The sequence below is a fragment of the Pavona decussata genome, unplaced genomic scaffold (genome assembly GCF_977016875.1).
Source record: "Pavona decussata unplaced genomic scaffold, jaPavDecu1.1 SCAFFOLD_34, whole genome shotgun sequence".
Lineage (NCBI taxonomy): Eukaryota > Metazoa > Cnidaria > Anthozoa > Scleractinia > Agariciidae > Pavona > Pavona decussata.
Genome location: NW_028145457.1, coordinates 807,501 through 827,500, shown reverse-complemented (window position 1 = coordinate 827,500; position 20,000 = coordinate 807,501). Strand labels below are relative to the sequence as shown.

Genomic DNA, 20,000 nt, shown 5'->3' with positions numbered 1-20,000 from the left:
TGAAAAAATCATGAAATTCACGAAATTAAAGTGTCACAAAAATTTCGTGTCAGCATGGTAGTAAGACTATGAAAATGCCAGTCAGTAAGAAATTTTCACAGAATTTGGTATGATCAAGCTCGAATATTTCGTCGACTAGAAAATCTTTTGGAACCATACTTACTCCAGAAAACGTCACCGTTTCTGAGGCTTTCAGTCGAACTTTTCATTTCTGACTGCCGGGTATTTAGTAGCCTTTAGTCTATTTGTACCACTTCAGTGCTAAGAAAAGAGCAATCTTGTCGTCATGTTTCCATTTATTGAATAGGAATAAGTTTCTTTCTTTTCTTAGCATTTGCAGTGGTACTCTTATTGGTAAACATTTTATGTAGCTTGCCTGGATCCAATGGACGAATGCTTAGACTTGAAGCACAGGCTAGTAGATATCCTGGAAAAGAAATAATGTTAATATTAGGAAAAAAAATTTAAAAATCTATGATGGCTGGACTTTGAATAGTCGTTAATTTTTACATGGCTATGCACATACATGACTGTAAAGGTGCTGTTACACTAGACAACGTTTTATGCAACTTGTCTCGCAATTTTGTTGCAACACAAGTTGCACGAAAAATTGCCCTGTGTAACATACCCTGCAACCGACATGTCTCGCAATGACTTCGTTGCCGCAACAATCGAGGCAATCCTACAGGAATATTTTTATGCGTTGCCTAGGGGTGCTACACTAGGCAACGTCTCGTGCAACTTGTCTCGCAACGGAGCAACAAAGTTGCGAGACAGGTTGCACGAAACGTTGCCTAGTGTAACAGCTCCTTAACTGACTGTTGTGTGCGCCGAATAAGAAAATAAATTGATTAATTAATTAAACGCCCCAAACCTTTTTCATAGACACAAGCCGTCGTTAACATTTGATTTTTACATTTCTAATTTATGTACAAACATAAAGCCAAGAAAGGTCATATCTGTAAGTGCATAAAAATTGTGACGCGAGTGGAAAATCAATCCACATTATTAGTCTCATCTTGAATAGCAGAAACGATGGTAGGGTTAAGAATTGTCTTGTTTTCTGGAACCAGTCTGGTTCAAAAGCAACAGATGTTGCCAGCTCCTCTTCTGTAAAGAAGTGATCCATGAGTTCATGAAAGATGATCTGCAGATCGCAACCAGCCTTGTGGTGAATGACCTTGAGTTTAGTGATTTGTATGAAGACGCCACTATTGGGGCAGAGTTCTTGTCTCCCCACACCTCAATCTGAATGGGACTGTTGGAGCTCCTAAATAGATACGTTTAATAACAGTAAGTATACATACATAAATAATTATATAAAAATTATGCAGGATTCTGGGTGAGATCTGCATTGCACAGTGAAAAGAGCAACAGACCGACCAGAAGCCAAAGCTGTATGGAATTAATCAGATTGGATAAGCGGTTGGTATGGCGTCAGCAGCCCAGCTAACTTAACTATAAAGATCTCTGTAACATATAATATTAACTGACTTTAATGTCTTGTTCAAATATGCTGTGTCATTTGCAACTTCGCCCATTGGGCTCAATGTTAATTCGTCTTCCTAGTTTATTAAACAATAATGACATATTCAGATGTTACAATATAAATGGCTGATACTATTACTATGGGAATGCTTTAGTAATTTTGTTCACTTCGGAACTAAATTTCAATCCCAATAACAGCAACAAAGAACTCTAGTTAACTGAGAAAATCATGCATCTGGAAATTGTATGTGTAACCTGGTCTCCCATGTAACAAAGCTGACGTGTGAATATAGGCGTAAACTGATTCAGCAGGCGTTTCTGGTGCTGCAGTCGTTGCGTCAGCGTGTCATAGGTGCGAGCAATTTCAAAGTGGCTTGAATTAGGAGTGCTCTGCAAGCGTCGACCATCAATTAAGTGTGAAGGAGTTAGCACAAAATTCACACTGTCATAAACGTATGCTAGGGGCCTAGCATTAACGACACATTCCACCTCCGTCAGTAGGGTACTGAACTCTTCAAAACTCAGACAACTCCGTCCGATCACTTTCTTGAGCGGTCTCTTTACGGTTTGAACTAAACGTTCCCAGAATCCGCCCCACCATGGGGCTTTGTCAACGATAAATTTCCACGTTACACCATTGTTTGCCATGTAACGGAGAACTTCTTGGGCTCTTGCTATTTTCACAACTTCCTTTGAAGCAGACTTGAATGTCTTGGCATTGTCCGATAGTAATGTGGCTGGCAAACCTCTTCTACTAGTAAATTAGCGGGAAGCCAACAAAAAGGCTTCGGCACTCAGTTGTCTTGTTAGCTCCAAGTGTAAGGCTCTAGTCGAGGCGCACGTAAACAGGCAAACGTATGCCTTAGCTTCATCTGCGGTTGTTCCACCTTTATCTGTCGTATATAAAGGACCTGCGAAGTCCACACCTGTGTGTGTGAAAGGTGGAAAATCAGAAACTCGTTCTTCCGGGGAAATTGGGTAGCTGTGGTAGTGGGAATGGCTGTCCCTGGCCCTTTCGGCACATCACGCATATTCGGGACCTCTCTTCTCCTTTGATCTCCTCGCAAATCAAAGGACGTAAGCAGTAATCTGCAACAATTTTGTCAGGGTACTGTAGTGGTTAGCATCAATAATTTCATGTAAGCCAGTCTGTCGCACTTGTTCACCACTGACCAAAACATGTGTAATAGTTGCAGGATTCTTCACAGTTTCTTTCATGGCATTTTCGTTCTCGGAGAAGGCGTTGTCCTTACGTGGCCATTCTTCTTCGTCATTGTGCAGAAATTCTGGACCCTTCCACCATTTGTCCTCGGTAACCAATTCCCTCGCTGTCATTCCACGCGAAGGGATATCGGCTGGGTTCTGTTCGCCGAGACAGAAATTCCATGATGCTGGATTGGTGCTCTCGTGGATCTCTTGCACCCTGCTCATGACATACTGTTTCTATGGCATTGTATTGCTGATCCAGCATAAGACTGTCATGGAATCGACCCAGTACACAGTTTCTAACTTCTGGGGCAAGGCATTCTACACAGTTTTAGCCAGTCGTGCCAGAATCGTAGCGCCAAGTAACTCAAGCCTGGGGATGCTCTGTTTCTTTAACAGTGCAATCTTGGTCTTCAATGCGTTTAAATTGACTTCCACATGGCCATCTTCGTAAAGCAAGGGAAGATAAATGACCGCTGTGTATACTCTTTCAGAAGCATCGCTGAGGCAGTGAAGTTGCGCTGATTTCAGCAGACTTGCTGAATGGCTGTCGAAGTAACATCTTAGTATGCGAACACTGTTCAGTTTTTGAAGTTCGGCGATGAGTGAATTCCATTTCTTCAAGTGTTCGTCACTCAATTGTTCATCCCAGTCGGTGCGCTCATTACAAAGTACTTGAAATAAGACCTTCCACTCCATAGTAAATGGGCTCAACTCATCGGTTGCAGTATTCCAAATTGAGCCCAACACCTTGACAATATTGCTGTCAGCGGTCTTGTCGTCCTTGATTGGTGGAGCTGTTGTGGCCTTTGCATAGGATTCATCTTCTTCGGTGACAGATTTCATGCCTTCGGATACAGATAGGGACGTCACTCCCTCAGTTGATCGGTTTATTGCCTCTAGTACAACGGTCGAGTTAGTGTTCCATTTTCGCAAATTGAATCCACCTTGCTGCATGATTGATTTGGACTTCAAGTACAAATCCAACACTTCATTGTCATTCGCTTCTCCGGTAACGAGATCATTCACATACAGGGAATTCTTTAACCACTCAATCAATTCCATCTTGAACTCCTCTGATAGTTGCGCGTCTAAATGGTGTCGAATCGTCGATCCTAAAATAGCTGGCGATCGTTTCAGTCCAAACACCAGTCTCGTAAATCACCAGGATCCTTGAACCACAAGAATCTCAGCATGTCCTTGTCGTTTTCGTTTATTCCAACAATCAGAAATGCTTTCTCGATATCGGCTGTCAGACCAATCTTGTGCCAGCGAAATTTAACAAGAGTGTGAAACAACTGCGGAGTATAATTAGGACCAGTTTAACCCTTTCACCGCTAAAGGCGAGTAATGTCGCCGTTTTAGAGGCTACCACTTTCAAGATTGGCCACGTTCTCAAATCCAGAAATCTGGTTATTATGGTCTACTAATAGTGTTAATTAGTAAGTGTTTTAGGCTTTAAGAGCAAATAAACTGAGTTTATCTTCCGTTTGCCGTTCCATATCAACATTTATTTTCAAGCAAAACCAAAAATGTCCTTTTTCTGCCGCATCGACAAAGCTGAAAAACACACATCTTTGCTTCCAATAGTTTAATTCAAAATCTCATTTTAAAACCAAAATTCCTTAATCTCATGACTAAGCATTTATCTCCAATTTTGCCTCTCACGCGTACAGCTGTTCGAACATCAGCCATTTGATTCGAGCCACTTTTCAAAGCCCGTAATTTCCCCTTTGCCGTCCGAGTTGCATTCTGGGTAATTTCGATACAACGACGAAATGGAGCTCTCGCCATCTTAATTCAGTAGTTTTTTTATAAGTGTCGAGGCACCCGCTCCTACTGGCAAAATATCGCACATAACGTTTTCTTTGCAAGTCAAATCTCGCCCAAATTGCCTAGGTAGGTCCGAGAATCCACCCACAGAACGGCCAGAGAGACAACTTCACTCGTGAGGTACCATGACTCGATACGAACACTTTTGGCATCCCAGTCGCTATGAAATCACCTCTCACCTCTGGATTCTTTCAGAGGATTGCCTCTACTCTCCATTCCAGCTTAATGATGGCAGCCTGGGAGCTTCTGCAGTGCAAAATGGCCCGAAAGTACACTTATAAACCGACAACTTACCGATTAGAATGTGTTTGTGCTCGCGCGCAAAACAACAACGGTTCAAATAGGTGACGTCACAAAAAAACTTGAGTCCTCGTTATTGCAGAGCAGCGAACATTTCAAAGGAGATCTTCATATATATATAGGACAACTAAATCCGTTTTGGTCATCTACATCGAGATAATTGTCCAGAGAGACCAAGAAATTTGGCAGTGAAAGGATTGAAGACAATAATTATTGTTCAAGGACTTTGCTCTGCAGGGACCTTTTCCACAATTCCCTGGCTAATTTGATCTTCAATGATGCGATCGTATTCCTGAATTAAATCTGGTTCCTTCAACAATCTTCGTTGAAGAGATTTGAGACGGTTAACACAGAGTTCGTAATCACTCGATATTACAGGACGATTCTCCTTCCATGGGAGTTCCACTTCGTAACATTCACCATTAAATTGCACATTGTCGTTCAAACAATCACTTGACTGCTCGCATTCCAATATTCTCCTTTTACTCTGAGAGATTCAGTTTCCCAGAACTGCTTCAAAGTGTTAACGAGGGGGTCTTGGGTGTGGTCAAACAAACCATTGCTGCTTCCTGATATGATCAGGTTTGTCACAGTTGTTTCGGAACTAGTAGCGAACTCCGTAGGACCTGAGAGCAGCCATCCGAACTTGCTATTGATTGCAGTAGGACCAAAGTCTCCGCGCACGATTTTATTGGTTACGAAGTCCCAGCAATAGTCAGATCCAATAAGGACATCAATCGAATCTTGGGAGTCGGAGCAGTCCGCTAATTGCAGTTTTTGCAAATGTGGGTAGCTGCTTGCATCCACTCTTGTTGGGAGCAATGAACAAATAGCAGGAAAACTAAGGACAGAAACCTTCACAGTCTCGTTGCAGCTTTCAAGATGCAAAGTTACATCGCATTTTTGTTTTCGAAAGTTCCTTTCTCCAAATGTGTTGTGGTGAAGAGTTTCCATCTTTGTGGGTTTCAGACTAAGCCTAGACTTGAGACTATCCGTTACATAAGAACGTTGGCTTTCACAGTCGAACAATATTTTCACCTTTGTGGATTTCGACCCATCTTGATTTGTTGCGAGTACAGTTGCTGTTTGCAACAAGACGTGTCCTTTTGTTTCAGAACTGGTGGTTGTTGTGATTCTCTGAGGTTGTGTGTTCGCTGCGTGATCATCCATTGTGTTACCATCCATTGCATGACCATTCATTATGTGACTGTCCATTGCGTGACTATCCATTGCATGACCATCCATTACGTGATTGTTTTTTACAGTACTCACAAGAGCCTGCGTGTTCTGCGAATACCCGTTTGGGGTATATGACTCTCGGTGAATTCATTTGACAACACAGGGACTGGTGGTGTTTTCTGTTGCAACCTCGACAGCCCAAACTACATGAACTGCTTTGATGACCGAACCGCAAGCAAAAAAAACATCTTATTCTTTTCCAGGTTTTGACCTAACACTACCACAGCCCTGCTCACCACCTCGTCTGTAGCAAATTTTAGGTTTGATCAGCTTATTTAGATCTTCCATGAGTTTCTCCCAACATCGCTCACTAACTGCAATTCTGAAGGCTGCTTGTCTCTCTTGGAATTGTTCCTGGATTTTAGCTGCCTGTTCTGCATATCGCTCTTTGAGGCTTTTCTACGATGATAAAACGTAGAAATCGTGCTAGGGACCTTAGGTATGATTTGCATGTACCTGGCTTCTTCGTTTTCTTCATTTTCTCTAACCACTTATCCCTTAGATCTTTTTTGTTAACGATGCAAGAGACATTTTGCTGGACAAGATCAATCTCACTGATTATTGCTGAGATCTGTGAGACATACTGCTGCACTGTTGGTAGCTCCCTGTTTCCTTGTTTGAAAGAATCAAGAACCAATTCTGTGGTGAAATTACCACACGCTCACAGCTCTTTAAACTCTTGTTCTCTGTCCTCTTCACTTTGACCTTCCTCCTCTTCATCGTCTTTACTGTCACTCTCGTCATCTTGAGGTTTATGTTCGTTTTTGCCGCTGGTATCTTCATTACCCTCATCTTCTGCAAAGAAACCACCATGGGCTTCTTTGACCTTCCTGGTCGGGCATTTCTTCTTGCTGACTACGACTTTAGGATCACTATCCTCGCCATTCTTGTCTTGCCTTGTTGCTCCCGGTGGATTAACTCCACTTCCAGCCTCATTCCACAGTGGGATGTTCCCTGCTCTCCGGGTAAGCTAGCAGGGTTTCGATGTGGCAGTACACCTTGCTAATGGAAAATGCTTTGGCTTTCATTGCCGGGTGATGGAGGCATGATGTTGTGCTCACTCATCATCTTCACTAGACTGCACATGGTATTTCCTCTTTTGTGTGGATGTTTTACTCTGGACTGGTGACAAAGAACCCTTTGAGTCTGCTCTTTTTGCCTCCAATATTCTGCACCATACCTCATAATAACCTTTGCATGGTCAGACTTTTGTTTTCGTAATGTTTTGAGCATTTCTTCTTCTTCTCTTCTTCTGTTGACAAATCAAATGAGCTCTCATTTCCAGTTGTTTGTCCGTTTTCATCGATGACAGTCTTGCTTCCATGTGTGTCACTAGGATTTGAGTCTTCGTTTGATGAAACAGTTATTAGTTCTTCTGCTGTCCACTGTAGTTCCACAAACGATGTGTCTCTAAGATATTCCCAGTGCCATGGATCATCTCTAGACAATTTGTGCTTTCCAGTCGTCATGAGGTGGTGTATTTTGCGGACAACCTCATTGCAACCTGGGTATGAACACAGCTTTCGCTTAAAATTCTGTCTTTTTCTTGACTGAGGTACCTGCTTGTTTGGGAGGGGGCTTAAAGAGAGTAGACTCAGTTTGTTCGTCACTCGTCCCATACGCCATTTGAAGATGGCAACGTATGTCAGATCCCGATTTGACGCAATCTTTAACTGTACATTGGACCTTTTCCACTCTTGCTCGAAGATCAAACACTGACATTGCTTCCAGCGCCTTTTTGTGGCTCCATTTCTGCTTTTGTTCTAGGTGGTGAGAAATGTGTGTAAATGATTTCTGACAAACACAGGGCATACGTGGGTCTTACGTTTATACTTGGGCTTCGTCTTGGGGAGGTTACTTTTGTCTGCCATCTATTATTGAAAACAAGTGGGATCTTTACTTAAGCACTGGACTCCTTTAATACGCCTTATACGCAATACTTATGTGGAGTGAATTGAGACACTTACTGAGGGCCACCAGGAAGGGTCCCCATCACGGTGTTATCAAACTGCATCACTGTCACGTTTTAAATATAGGATAATGCCTGACCTTAAAGGTCAGCTCAAAAATACTGTCACGGTGCTTGGAGTTCATTATTTTTTGGGATGGCTGTGGAGCGAGGGCATTACCCCATTTAATGCACCTTTCCATTGTTTAAGAAAATAATACTTTGCTTAGTTATTTATTTTCATTTTTTCTTAGCTAATCTATCGCCGCTTCTACTCATCTAAATCAGATGTTGATCAATGTACATTGCACTCAGGCAGATCTCTGATTAACCGACTAATGTTACCCATGATCCCCATTCCAACTACCGTGCAGATAGAGACTTTTTCCTACTCATTTTGAAATCACGAGTTGTTGTGGCAGCCATGAATGCTCTTGGTCTGGAACACAAAAACAGCACACCGACCTGTTTTAGCATCCCCGGAGATATCTCTTCACTCTCTAAGCTAAAAGAACTTGACATTCTCCATGAAGCTGCTGGCATTGTTGTGCCCAAGTTTGTATTCAAAGGAGATGGCCTCAGCAGCGTGATCAATGACATACTTACAACACAGGAAAAAGAGGTGATCATAAATGAGCAAGAACTGACTGATAATGGTCGCTTCCCATGTAGTTTTCAAGGCTGTCCATTTTCATTTAAATTTGATGGAAAGAGCCGAAGAAAACATGAACTTACCCATAACCCACCTCCTGTTATTGAAGAAAGTGCAAATTTGCCTTTCACTTCAGAGAAGCCTGACATTGAAAGCACTAAGAAGGCAAAGACCTCCGATGACATGTTTAATAACAATTGTGCTATACTGACAGACGGGTTATTTTTCCTAAACTTCCTGGACGCTCTTTCCAAGGGTTATGAGACAATACAAATTATTGCTGCTTTATTGTAAAGCAGATGGTCAGCATAGCACAAAATATGCCCTGGAGAGCTTGTATCAGATCTTTTTTATCTTTGCCCTACTTTCCCCTAGGGATGCTTAACGATTTGTGTGGGACAGATAATAATGGTGGAGGAAAGGGTAAAAAATAGCTCTTGACCTTGACCAGGAACACAGCAACAACTACTTGAAACAAGCAATTAAGAACTTGGGGCCCAATTTTAATGAGCGATCTATATCTCGAGTTTGTCGTGCTGAAAAAGGAACAAGAAATCTTGTACAAACAATGGACAGAAATCTTCAGCGACATAGTGATTCAGGGAAACATTCCTCTGTTTCACTAAACCGTGATTTGTCAGAACTGGTAAGAGGCTTGTAAATAACAGAGCACTTGAGGAACTGCCTGCACGTCAATATAGGCATTTTTGTAGTTTTGAAAGAAACCCGTTTAAGAGCCATTGTCAGTAACTTTTGAGAATCTGGTGACAGAAGCGAAAATTCGAATTTCTTTTTATTTGCCCCAAAAGATCCTTTTGGTGAACTATTTAGAAAAATAATACAGTAATAGCCCGCGTATAAGAACCTGGGTTTTAAGAACCTGTTAGGCTAAAATTTTCATTTTAAGCCCCCTCCATATAAGAACCTATTTAGGCTAAAATTTTAAGTTAGGTTCTTATCAGTGGGGCTGCTGTGAAAGTGTATAGGAAGAAACTGCTGAATTAAGATCATCATCTATTTAAAAGTAACTTGACATAACTTTTTTTTCTTTCAACCTTAAGTACCATGTTGTATGTCTATTGTGTTTGCCATTATACTGAAATTTATGAGATGATATTTATAATATATATATAGTATATTTAGAGGAAATTCATATGAAAATATAAGAACCTATTTTAAGAACCTTGGTAGCCTAAATTTGCTTAAAGTACCATTTATATAAGAACCTTTTTAGGCTAAATTGAAACATTCAGGTTCTTATACGTGGGCTATTAATGTATTCAAAAGTTCCAGCGAATTTTTATTTTGACAAAAATTGGGAAAGTTCGAAATCGGCCAAAACGTGGCCGATGGCCCGATTGAAATTATGCAAATTAGTGCATTTTCAAAACTCTCGCTCAAGACGAGGCAGCGTTTTCTCGATTTGACACTTTCACAATCGTTTTTACTTCCCTTGTGCTTGCTTCCAAACTATATTTTATCTCCACCTGAACTTTCTTTCATTTAAAGTTGCCCACGTAAAGAATACAGTGTTTGCTATTCCTTAGATAAAGTGATTTTTGCCATATTTCAGATGACTATATCATCAAGGGTATACAAATATACTGGTAATGAAATGACTTTTTTGAGCGGGCAATTTTTCTTATTTATCTTGTTAAAATATTTAGTTTGGCCTGTGAAAAGCGAGTGCGCTAGGTCGAGATGTGTGGAATGCACTTTGACACAATTCGCCATTTCAGAACTTCATGTTCCTCCTGTTACTTTGCACTTATCAATACACTTCACGGAAGCTTTTAGATAAAAGCCAAGGTCTCTGTGTTCATTTAATGCTTTTATACACGTTAATAACTAGCTTCAAACTTAAGTGTTCCCCATATTAGCATAAGGTTATCAAATGATTTCTTTCAGGTGAAATTTTCGAGTTTATATTGAGGCGTTCAAGCAAGATGAAAGAACCTTTCCCAGAGAAATAACTTAAAATCAGCGAAATTAATTCCCTGTCTCTCATATCATGCTACACTTCCAAACTACCGTTATTTTTAAGCTAGAAAGTTTAAATGCTCTCTTTTGACGTGACCTGAAACAGAATTTGCCTAAAATATTACGAATAAAGTCCACCACAAGAAAACACTGAAAAAATCGCGCACCGACGTAAATGTCAACATCAGCCGTTTCTCAACCTGCCACATGAATGAAACGCGTCCGTTATTTTACCTCTGTATACATTTATGACCGAAAAGTAGAAACAAAAAATCTTCTCTATGCCCATCGGTATAAATACACTTGCCAACCAAGCTTTTGTTTTTCTGTGTTTGTCGAAAATACTGAAGAATAGTGCAACATTGTTACTGACTACTTGAGTCATTCAATCACAACCGGATAACACGACTGGAAACTAGATATAAAGAAATGCTCTTACTTGTCTTCAACCGTTACTCACTTTATATCTGGCGATATCACATTCCCGAGGCAAGGCTGAAAATTGTCTCAAAATCCGCATATTAGAGATTCAAAGTTTTGAACAATGCAAATAGCTTCCATTGAGTGACAAGTGAAATGTGATACAGAAGTGCGCGAGAAGCACCGGAATAAACAATGTCAAGATTCGCCCCTTGTGATGACAGTGCGAAAATAATTTTTGAAATTACTAGAAGAAATTGAGGCAAGTCAAGGTCTGCAAGGTATATTTGATTGTCGGGATTGATTGATTGCCAAAATAAAAATTCGCGGGAACTTTTGAATATTATTTTTGAAAATAGTTCACCAGAAGGGTCTTTTGGGGCAAATAAAAAGAAATTCGAATTTTTGCTTCTGTCGCTGGATTCTTGAAAGTTACTGACAACCGCTCTTAAGAATGTAGAAGCTTCAAGTATCTACAAGTGGATCAATGGACATAAAAAGAATGTGAAAATTGGAATTAAAGCAAGATAGGCAGAGTAGAAAAAAAAAAAACAAATGAAATGTTCATGGAATATTGCCTTAATTCCAATTTTCAAACGCATGAAATAATGGGATCTCACTTCAATTCCAATAATCACATTTTTTTTGTTCATTTATCCACTTGTAGATATTTAGAGCAGTTACAGGTACTATAATTTTTCATTGAAGTGATGCCCATGAAAACAGTACATTTTTTTTTCAAATGTTTGGTTTTTTTTTTTTTCTCAAACTGCCACAAAAAATTCAAAAATTACAAAGTTTGGTCTAGGTACCGGTATTTGAGAAATACCAGGATCATTTGGATTATAAAAATACAGGGTAATAATTTTTATACATTTTGATTTTAAAATAAGATAGTTTCATTAAGGAATGTGGCTAAGAGGCAATAAATAAGTTAGAAAGTGCATAAAGACACACAGATCTCATCACACTTTCACTTGCTTCTTTTTTATAGGCACCCCTTTCAATTAAAATAATAGAGGGTACATGATTTATGCAGAGTGGGGCTGTGATGATTTCTAATTTTCTCCAACTATTTACCAAGTCTACTCGTAAACAAAGAGAAACTGTGCAAATGTATGTAACTAACGTTATGGTTTTAGTTGCATTGTGGAAATTGCTATCATTTTAGTAGGAAATCAAAAAGAAATGAGAAATACATTTACCCGTAGTTATTCGGTTATAAGGCGCACGGTTTTTTCAAGAAAAATCTGTCTTTGGGTGGCAAGTTAGTGCTAAAATTGGGGTGCGTCTTATAGCCAAGTATTTTCACGTAACAAAATCTTAAGATCACAATTTGAGAAGAACTTGCAGTTTAAAAAACACAAGAAAAAGACACTCGTTGTTGGTCATTGACTTTTATAGATTTGGTGGTTCTGAAAAGAACCGGGGTGGCTCTGAAAAGAGCCGTTGTGGTGGTTGTTGTTCTTCGTCTAGTCTCGGCTAGTCTTCCTGCTCGCTGTCCGTGTCGAACTCGTTCTCTAACTGGTCGTCGGCTTCATCAGCTCCAGCTCCTTCTTCTTCCCACACAGCTTCATCCTCGGTGCCGTCCATAGCGTTTGAAATTCCACAGGACTTGACGGAGTTGGCGACTAAATCGGCGGGTATCTCTTGCCAAGCTTTGTGTATCCACTGTAAAACAAGTTCTTTACTTGGCGCTCGCTTTTTCCCCGACGGAGTGTAAGTAAACGGACCGTTCACCATCCAAGCCTGATATCGAGAGCGTGCCTTGTTCTTAAACGGCTTGTTAATACATTTGTCAAGGGGCTGCAATACGGGTGTAAGTCTGCCAGGGATGACGGCGACGTCGACATTTCGCCTGGCCAGAAGATCTTTTACGGCCTCCATCAAGTGACCACGAAACGAATCCCAGACGAGTAGAGCTTTTTGGTCTGTGGTGTAGCGAAGATTGCGTCTAATCCACTCCTTTATTCCTATGAATTAAAAAAAGAATACTGCCTTTAGAGACCTTTAGAATACTAAACGACTTCAAGAGAAAAGCAAACAAATGAAAATTTGCATACGTGCTTAACAGCACGTGCTAAGTAACACGATATCCATGACAACAATACAGTTTTGAATTTCGAGAATCGTCTTTGTCGCTCGCTCGAAAAGTTCCTTCTCTGAATAAACAGTGTGGAGATAAAACATACCTTCTTCGTCCATCCAGCCTTTCTTGTGCACTGAAATTTGCATCCTTGGTGGCGTGTTGATATTCAGCTGCCGAACACCTTTGAATATGACTTTCGGTGGGAGTTTTTCGCCGTTCGCTTTCACTGTCATAGCTACCGAGAAACTTTGCTTGTCGGCGCCACATGACAACACTGGGACTGTTCTGCTCCCGGTAAACTCCAAGGTTCTGGTGGCCGGCAGCTCAAATCGCATTGGTGTTTCGTCCATATTGAGAATATGACTTAAATAGTAGCCCCAGCGCTGGCGAGATCTCAGGACGAATCGATTAAACTCGACGACCTTGTCTTCCATGTCGGCTGGGAGACGCTGAGCAAGACTGGTTTTCGCTCTCATGGAGATGGAGTGACGACGCTTCCAGTTCGAGTACCAAACTCGGGGTCAGTGCTGAGTTCTTTGGCCTTCACTCGAAGCATCATGCCGTTGACGGACAAACCTATGTAACAACAAAACCAAATGTCAGTTCAGTGATCGAAACCAATCATTGAATGTAAACATCGCATCGAAGTGATCGCGGTTCTGACACGTTTATAACAATTCACCAGTATAAATCCAGGTTAAATGCTAGATGCTTACCTTGAGTTCGTTGATCACTGAACCAGTCGGCTAACTGCTGATCCAACTCAGGATCCTTCGGTCGGTAGCGTCCCATTGATGCACGCTTCGCTGTCATCCGCAGCTCGCCGGAAAACAGGACATGTTGCTGGTCGCGCCATTTGCTCACCATGGATTCGGAAATTCCGTATTCACGGGCAATTTCACGATTGTTGTTGACTGCCTCGGCTTCTGCAACGATTTTCAACTTGAAGCTGAGGTCATACGAGTGACGGCGAGTGCTTGGCATCTTAACGATCAAACAAGAAGTTGAAGTTGAACTCTGGCTGTTTACGATGTGAATGTATCAGTAAGGTTTGCAACTGAGTTTTAAATCAGGTGATTTTATAGGACAAAATCGGATCACTGAATATTTATTAAGTACTTTTGTTAATAGAAGCATGTTTCCTAAGCAGGAAGGTTCAAATAAATGCGTATGCGTTGTATGTTTATCATTACAGGTGTGAACTTTTAGCTTTTGTTTTTACGTATATCATTAAATGTGTGACTTTTTCACTTCTGTTTACGTTAACAAAAAGACTTCACATGCCAATTGTGTAAGGATAATTGCTCTCGGATTCATCAGATCCTTCTGTTAACTCTCAATTGTTTGGTGCGTCTTATAACCGGGTATTTTCACGTAATTTTCAGTCTCAGAATTTAGCTTGATTAAATTGCTAAGTTTGGGGTGCGTCTTATAACCGAGTGCGCCTTATAACCGAATAACTACGTTAACTACTAGTTTTCAAAAGGTTAAATACAATGGTACAATGTATTTGTTCACTGTTTCAGGTTTGAAGCTAAACATCCTCAAAACTGCAATTTTCCTGTATTTCTAAAACAGCACTTGGTATGTCATTGTCTAACAAATGTGAAGACGTGTTACTTTTTTCTTGAAGTTCTGAGGGCATTTGTGAGCTGTCAAGATGGTCAATAATGAGATCCATAAAGTCATCATCTTCTATGAGATCATTCCAATCACGTAGTGCAAAGTCTAGCTCATCTTCGATATCAGCATCTTCGCAACATTCTGTTGAGTTTCCAACAATGGGCCTTAAAATGTCACCAAATACTTGATCAATAAGAGTCAAAATACTCACAGCTTTTTCGTTTATTAGACATTCATAAATGTTCTTGGAAACTTTGATGTGAGACAGAAGGGTATCAACTGGATCCTTTGGAGTTGAGTCCTGATAGGCTGTAAAGTGTACTTTCTTGTAATGTGCTACAGCAGATATCACTTTGTGTTATTCGAGATAGTTGGTTTTGATGCTATATTTATCTATGAAGGCATTGTAGTTTAGAAAAGTCTGGTCGTTATCTGACAGATCTCTAATCTCCTTTATACCCATGCTCAACCATGATCTGTAGAAGAATGGGTGATTTTCAATTCTAATGTGAGAGTTGTACCAAATATATGTGGAAGCAAAATCGAGGTTATCGTCTTTGTAATTAAATTTTGTCCAGTACTGTATGATTTCTTTTAAGAAAGGGTCCTTGAGGTTGAGCAGTGTAGAATCTTGCTGTTTCAAATTGCTTTGGAACAATAGTTTTCCTCTGTGCTTCCCTAAGTAATGGTCAAAACAAAGTTTCCACTTCCCTTTATTTTCTTCATTTAGATACCCTTGGATCCATTTCATTTTCAAGGAGTCATTAAAGCTTTGACTATCTAACATCTTAAGTCCTCCTTTCGCCCAATTATTTATCATTGTCGTCCTTTTGATCTTATCGCCCTTACCATCCCAAAGGAAATCATACAATATAGATTTGATTGTCTTGAGTATGTCAAGATGTGTTGGAAGAGATGACAACATGTAGACGATTTGTGATACTAGAGTTTTTATGATTTTAATTTTACCCAAGAGGGTCAGTCTTCTAGCCGACCAATTATCTAAGATACTCCTTATTTTCTCAATTTTCTCAGTAAAGTTAGAATTAAGAGACCTATCTTCCAAAGTCGAAAACAACACTCCCAAGGCAAAGACCTTCTCGTTTGCCCAAGTTATTGGTTTACTTGAGGGGAAAGTGAGATTAGAACTTTTAGAGGCACCAATCCAGAGGGCTTCAGTTTTTTCATAGTTGACCTTCAAACCCGATATGGAAGCAAAAGCTTCAAGTAAGTACAGAGACTTCAGAAAGGAGGACTTGGAGCCATCCAAAATCATAGTCGTGTCATCTACATATTGGGATAACTTACACTCAGTATGAAAAATCTTCGTAGCTACTAAAACAAGAAATGACCTATAATGATCTAAAATGACCTAAAATGATCTAAAATTAATCTAAAATGACCTAAAATGATTTTATTTTAATTTTATAACAAAGACTAGTGAGCAGCACAGCGGAAGACTTCTTGTAGTTGTATACTTTTTGTTCATTTCCGACGCGTTTCGTCTCTATCAGAGACTTCTTTAGAGAAATTCCCAATAATTACTGTATCACAAGTGGGCTTTGATTGATGCAAAGTGTCTAGTTTTTCCCCAACAATGTAGTTTTGATTGGTGCGAAGTTCCAAGTTTCACTCAGCAACGCGGTTTTGATTGGTACAAAGTGCCTGGTTTTTCCTCAGCAACACGGTTTTGATTGATGCAGCTATTTTATATGGAACTGACACAGAGATATCTTTTATTCATGCCCTACCCTTAACTTGTTAACTGCGTGTTTATTTAAGGAAATTGATACACAGATATATATGCCTTTAATTACATTGTTTACAAAAGTGTTTTATCAGTGTTTACACAAGAATTTAGCCAAGTGGTGTGGCTTTTAATGTGCGACCAGAAAACGAACCCAAAAAAGATTGGTCAGTGTCGATATTTTTGGGTCTTTCGGACCGACCAAATAAAGAGAGTCGCTCTAGTGCGGCTTGTTTACGTTACACAACTTTGTCATCGAATCGGCTTACGTGCAACCATCGGCACTTTTCGAGTCTTGTTAGTTCTTTCCGGCAGTTCACAGTAGCTTCCTGGTATCAGCCTTTTTGGTAAGCACTCAGTTCTGTAATTCTGTAATTTTATCTTGGTTTTACTTTATTTAGATCATTTTAGAATATTTCAGATTTATTTTAGATCATCTTAGGTCATTTTAGGTCATTTTAGATCATTTTAGGTCATTCCTTGTTTTAATAACTACGGAAAAATCTTTATTCCACAGACCTCATTATCTTTCCTTACTGTATTACCTAGTATTTCAGCGCACAAAATAAATAAATATGGGGACAGCGGACATCCCTGTCTCACACCGTGACCTAAGTTGAAAAAAAATCGAAGACCATCCGTTGTTAAGAACACAGCTGCTGATATCAAAATTATAGTACTTCAGAGTTTTTTTTTTTCTATAAAGGGCCTCCAGTTTTTTAGCAGGTTAGTCGGTTTGTTCTTCTATAGTATGAGAGTAATCAATCCTCTTCTTTGAGTAATCGATAAGAGACCTTTTGTATATGCACAATTTAAGCCTTTATAGAATTCGGCTGGGAGGCCGTCACTTCCAGGGCTCTTGTTTCATTCGATTTTAAGCTTTCTAAACATTCAGAGGCAGTCAGGAAGCCTTCACACTGTTTTTGCCCTTGCTCATTTAGGATGAGTATTTCCGTCTGGGAAAAACATACTCTCTTCCTTAGTGTCGGGTTGGGTATTAACTGAAGAATAAAGATTCTCATAGAAGGATTTTGCTTCTTGATAATCTTGATTTTGCTCGCTATCTGTATTGATGACATTATCATTTGCTGATGTGAGGTGTTTGATGTTTTTTTTTTATTGTAATGTCGTTTTACCAAGTTAAGGAATTATTTTGTATTTTTTTCTTCTTCATTATGCCACCAAGACTTGGATCTTAATATGGCTCCTCGAGTTTTATATATTAAAATATCTTCTCTTTGTGAAATCTTAACATCTATTTCACTATAGATCTGGACTTTCTCATTTTCAGAGATGTTGTTTTCTTCTAACTCCTTATGGAGAGACAATATTTCAGATTCAAGTTTTAACTCAAGTGATTTCATTTTACCTTTCTTTCTCCTTGCATAGTTTAGAGAGCTTGACCTAATTTGCATCTTCATGGTGTCCCATAATAGAATGGCATCAATCTCGTTATTGTTCGCATATTCATTTGCTACATCAGTGATTGTTTTTTAATTAGGCCGACATATTCTTCATCTACCAGAAAAGAGGTGTTCAATTTCCAAAAACCCGGGCCCCTGGGGTTTGCATTATTTGCCAAATGAATAGATATTTAAGAGTGGTCTGTTTTGTACCCAGGTAATATGTCTGCATTGGTGATAGTTGTACTTAAGCTAGAGCTTATCAAAAAAGTCCAGACAGCAGTTTATGTGAGGTTTTCTTCTCCTTCAAGTGAATCTTTTAGGTTCTGGATTAAAGCAATGTTAAATGTCCATGAGATTCAATACATTTGAAATGTGCTTGAAGTCTCCACCAATAATTACCTCGCTGCAGTCAAAATAGAGAAGTTGGTTTAGAACGTTTTGGAAGAATGTAGGCTTATCTTCATTCGGTGCATAAATATTAACCAAAGTTAAGATCTTACTTTCTAATTTGGTATCAATTATGACAAATCTTCCTTCTGGATTGGAAAAGGATTTTAAAATTTGAAAGTTGAAATTATTGTTAAGAAGCACACATACTCTGGTGCTGGCGCTAGGAGAAGCTGCTGAATATGGCGGAATACCCCCACTCCGCAGACCATATGTGCCCTTTGTCTTTGTACAATGAACTTCTTGCAGAAAATAAACGGCATATTTCTTCATCTTAAGCCAACGGAAGGTCTCACGCCTTTTCATGATGTTCGACAAACCTCTCACGTTTAGTGAGCAGATTACTAATTTGGCGGTGTATGGGATAGTTTGTGGATGCTTATAAACAAAACAATTGAAAAACGTAGATATGTTTCGAGTATGCAACTAATTTGTATGACTAAATAAAGAAGATAAATATTGTCACCAAAAACAGAAAGGTACGAGGCTAAAATAAACAAATAAATCAAGCAAAACATTAACAGTCTGTTGGTTAGGTCCATAAGGAGTCTCGGAAGACTTAGTCTGATACCGGCAGGAAGCAGCCATACGTTCGCGTGACAATGGAAAAAAAAAACAGAATTTAGATTAAATGTCTCGATTAAACCTGTCCACTGGATTGAGGAGGCCTAAGGTCTTCAGGGATATTACTTACATTGTAAATAACATTGTTGATAATAAGCTTTCTATCGATAACTTTTGCGCTCAAACCTCACTCCTTTGGTTGAAACATCGCTTTGGTTATACTTTCCTTTCCTGCTGTATCACTTTTGCGTAATCTTGCATTATGTATATATCTTTAGCTCTTGATGAATCTTTCTCGCTCGAAAGACTGCATCTCAGTCTTCCCTGCTGAGGAAGCGTGCAATAATTGGTCTCGGGAAGCTCTTGGCATCTTCTGAGCACGGTTTCCCAACACGAACTGCATTGATATTCATGTCATTTTCAATTATATCATACACTTTATCCATGCAATTTTCATCGTTGCATTCAGGTACATTCATAAATCGAAGATTCTCACGTCTAGAATTTTTCTTCAGAGCGATAATTTTCTCCTGTTCTTTAAGCAGCCTTGTTTTCAAATTTTCGATTTCAGCTTGTTGGCTGTCAACTCTTTTGAGGTTTACTTTAAGAAGGTCTAGTTCTTGACGATGAGAGTCGAGGTTTTGTTGGCATGTTTTCTTGTAGTCGGTGTGGGTTTTTGTTTATTCTTGAACGTCGTTGATGGAATCCCAAGCGCCTCTACGTCTCTCGGGGACACTTTGACCCCTTCAAGTTCTTGCTTCATTTCGTGTCTCAAAGTTGAAATTTCTGATGTCAGGTTTCCAAAATGCTCTTGCATTTGGTTATCTAAACGAGAAAGTTTGTCCATAATTTGGTTAAAATGCTCTAGGCTAAGGGCCTCAGATTGTTTGCTGTCTTCCATTACAGTGCTGCTGGAGCGACAATTTCTTTTGGGCAATGGCGTCTGTTGTGAGGACGAGCGTGATGATCTGTTTTCTCGCTCGTTTCTTTTAGACGTTAGAGGCTGTCGAGTCTACCGCCAGATTTTGGCATCAATTTTGGCGAAGCGTTTTGGAAGC

The 20,000-nt window shown here is 39.7% G+C and overlaps 1 protein-coding gene and 1 pseudogene across 1 annotated transcript; one reads left to right on the top strand and one right to left on the bottom strand.

The window, feature by feature from the left end:
• Positions 1-2,919, bottom strand: part of LOC146484351 (uncharacterized) — a 5,893-nt pseudogene extending 2,974 nt beyond the window's left edge.
• Positions 2,920-8,432: 5,513 nt separating this feature from the next.
• On the top strand, positions 8,433-9,063 carry LOC146484350 (uncharacterized). Its single transcript, XM_085104818.1, has one exon. It carries the CDS (start codon positions 8,439-8,441, stop codon positions 8,958-8,960), a length of 522 nt encoding a protein of 173 aa, XP_084960944.1. The 5' UTR covers positions 8,433-8,438; the 3' UTR covers positions 8,961-9,063.
• Positions 9,064-20,000: the final 10,937 nt, after the last annotated feature.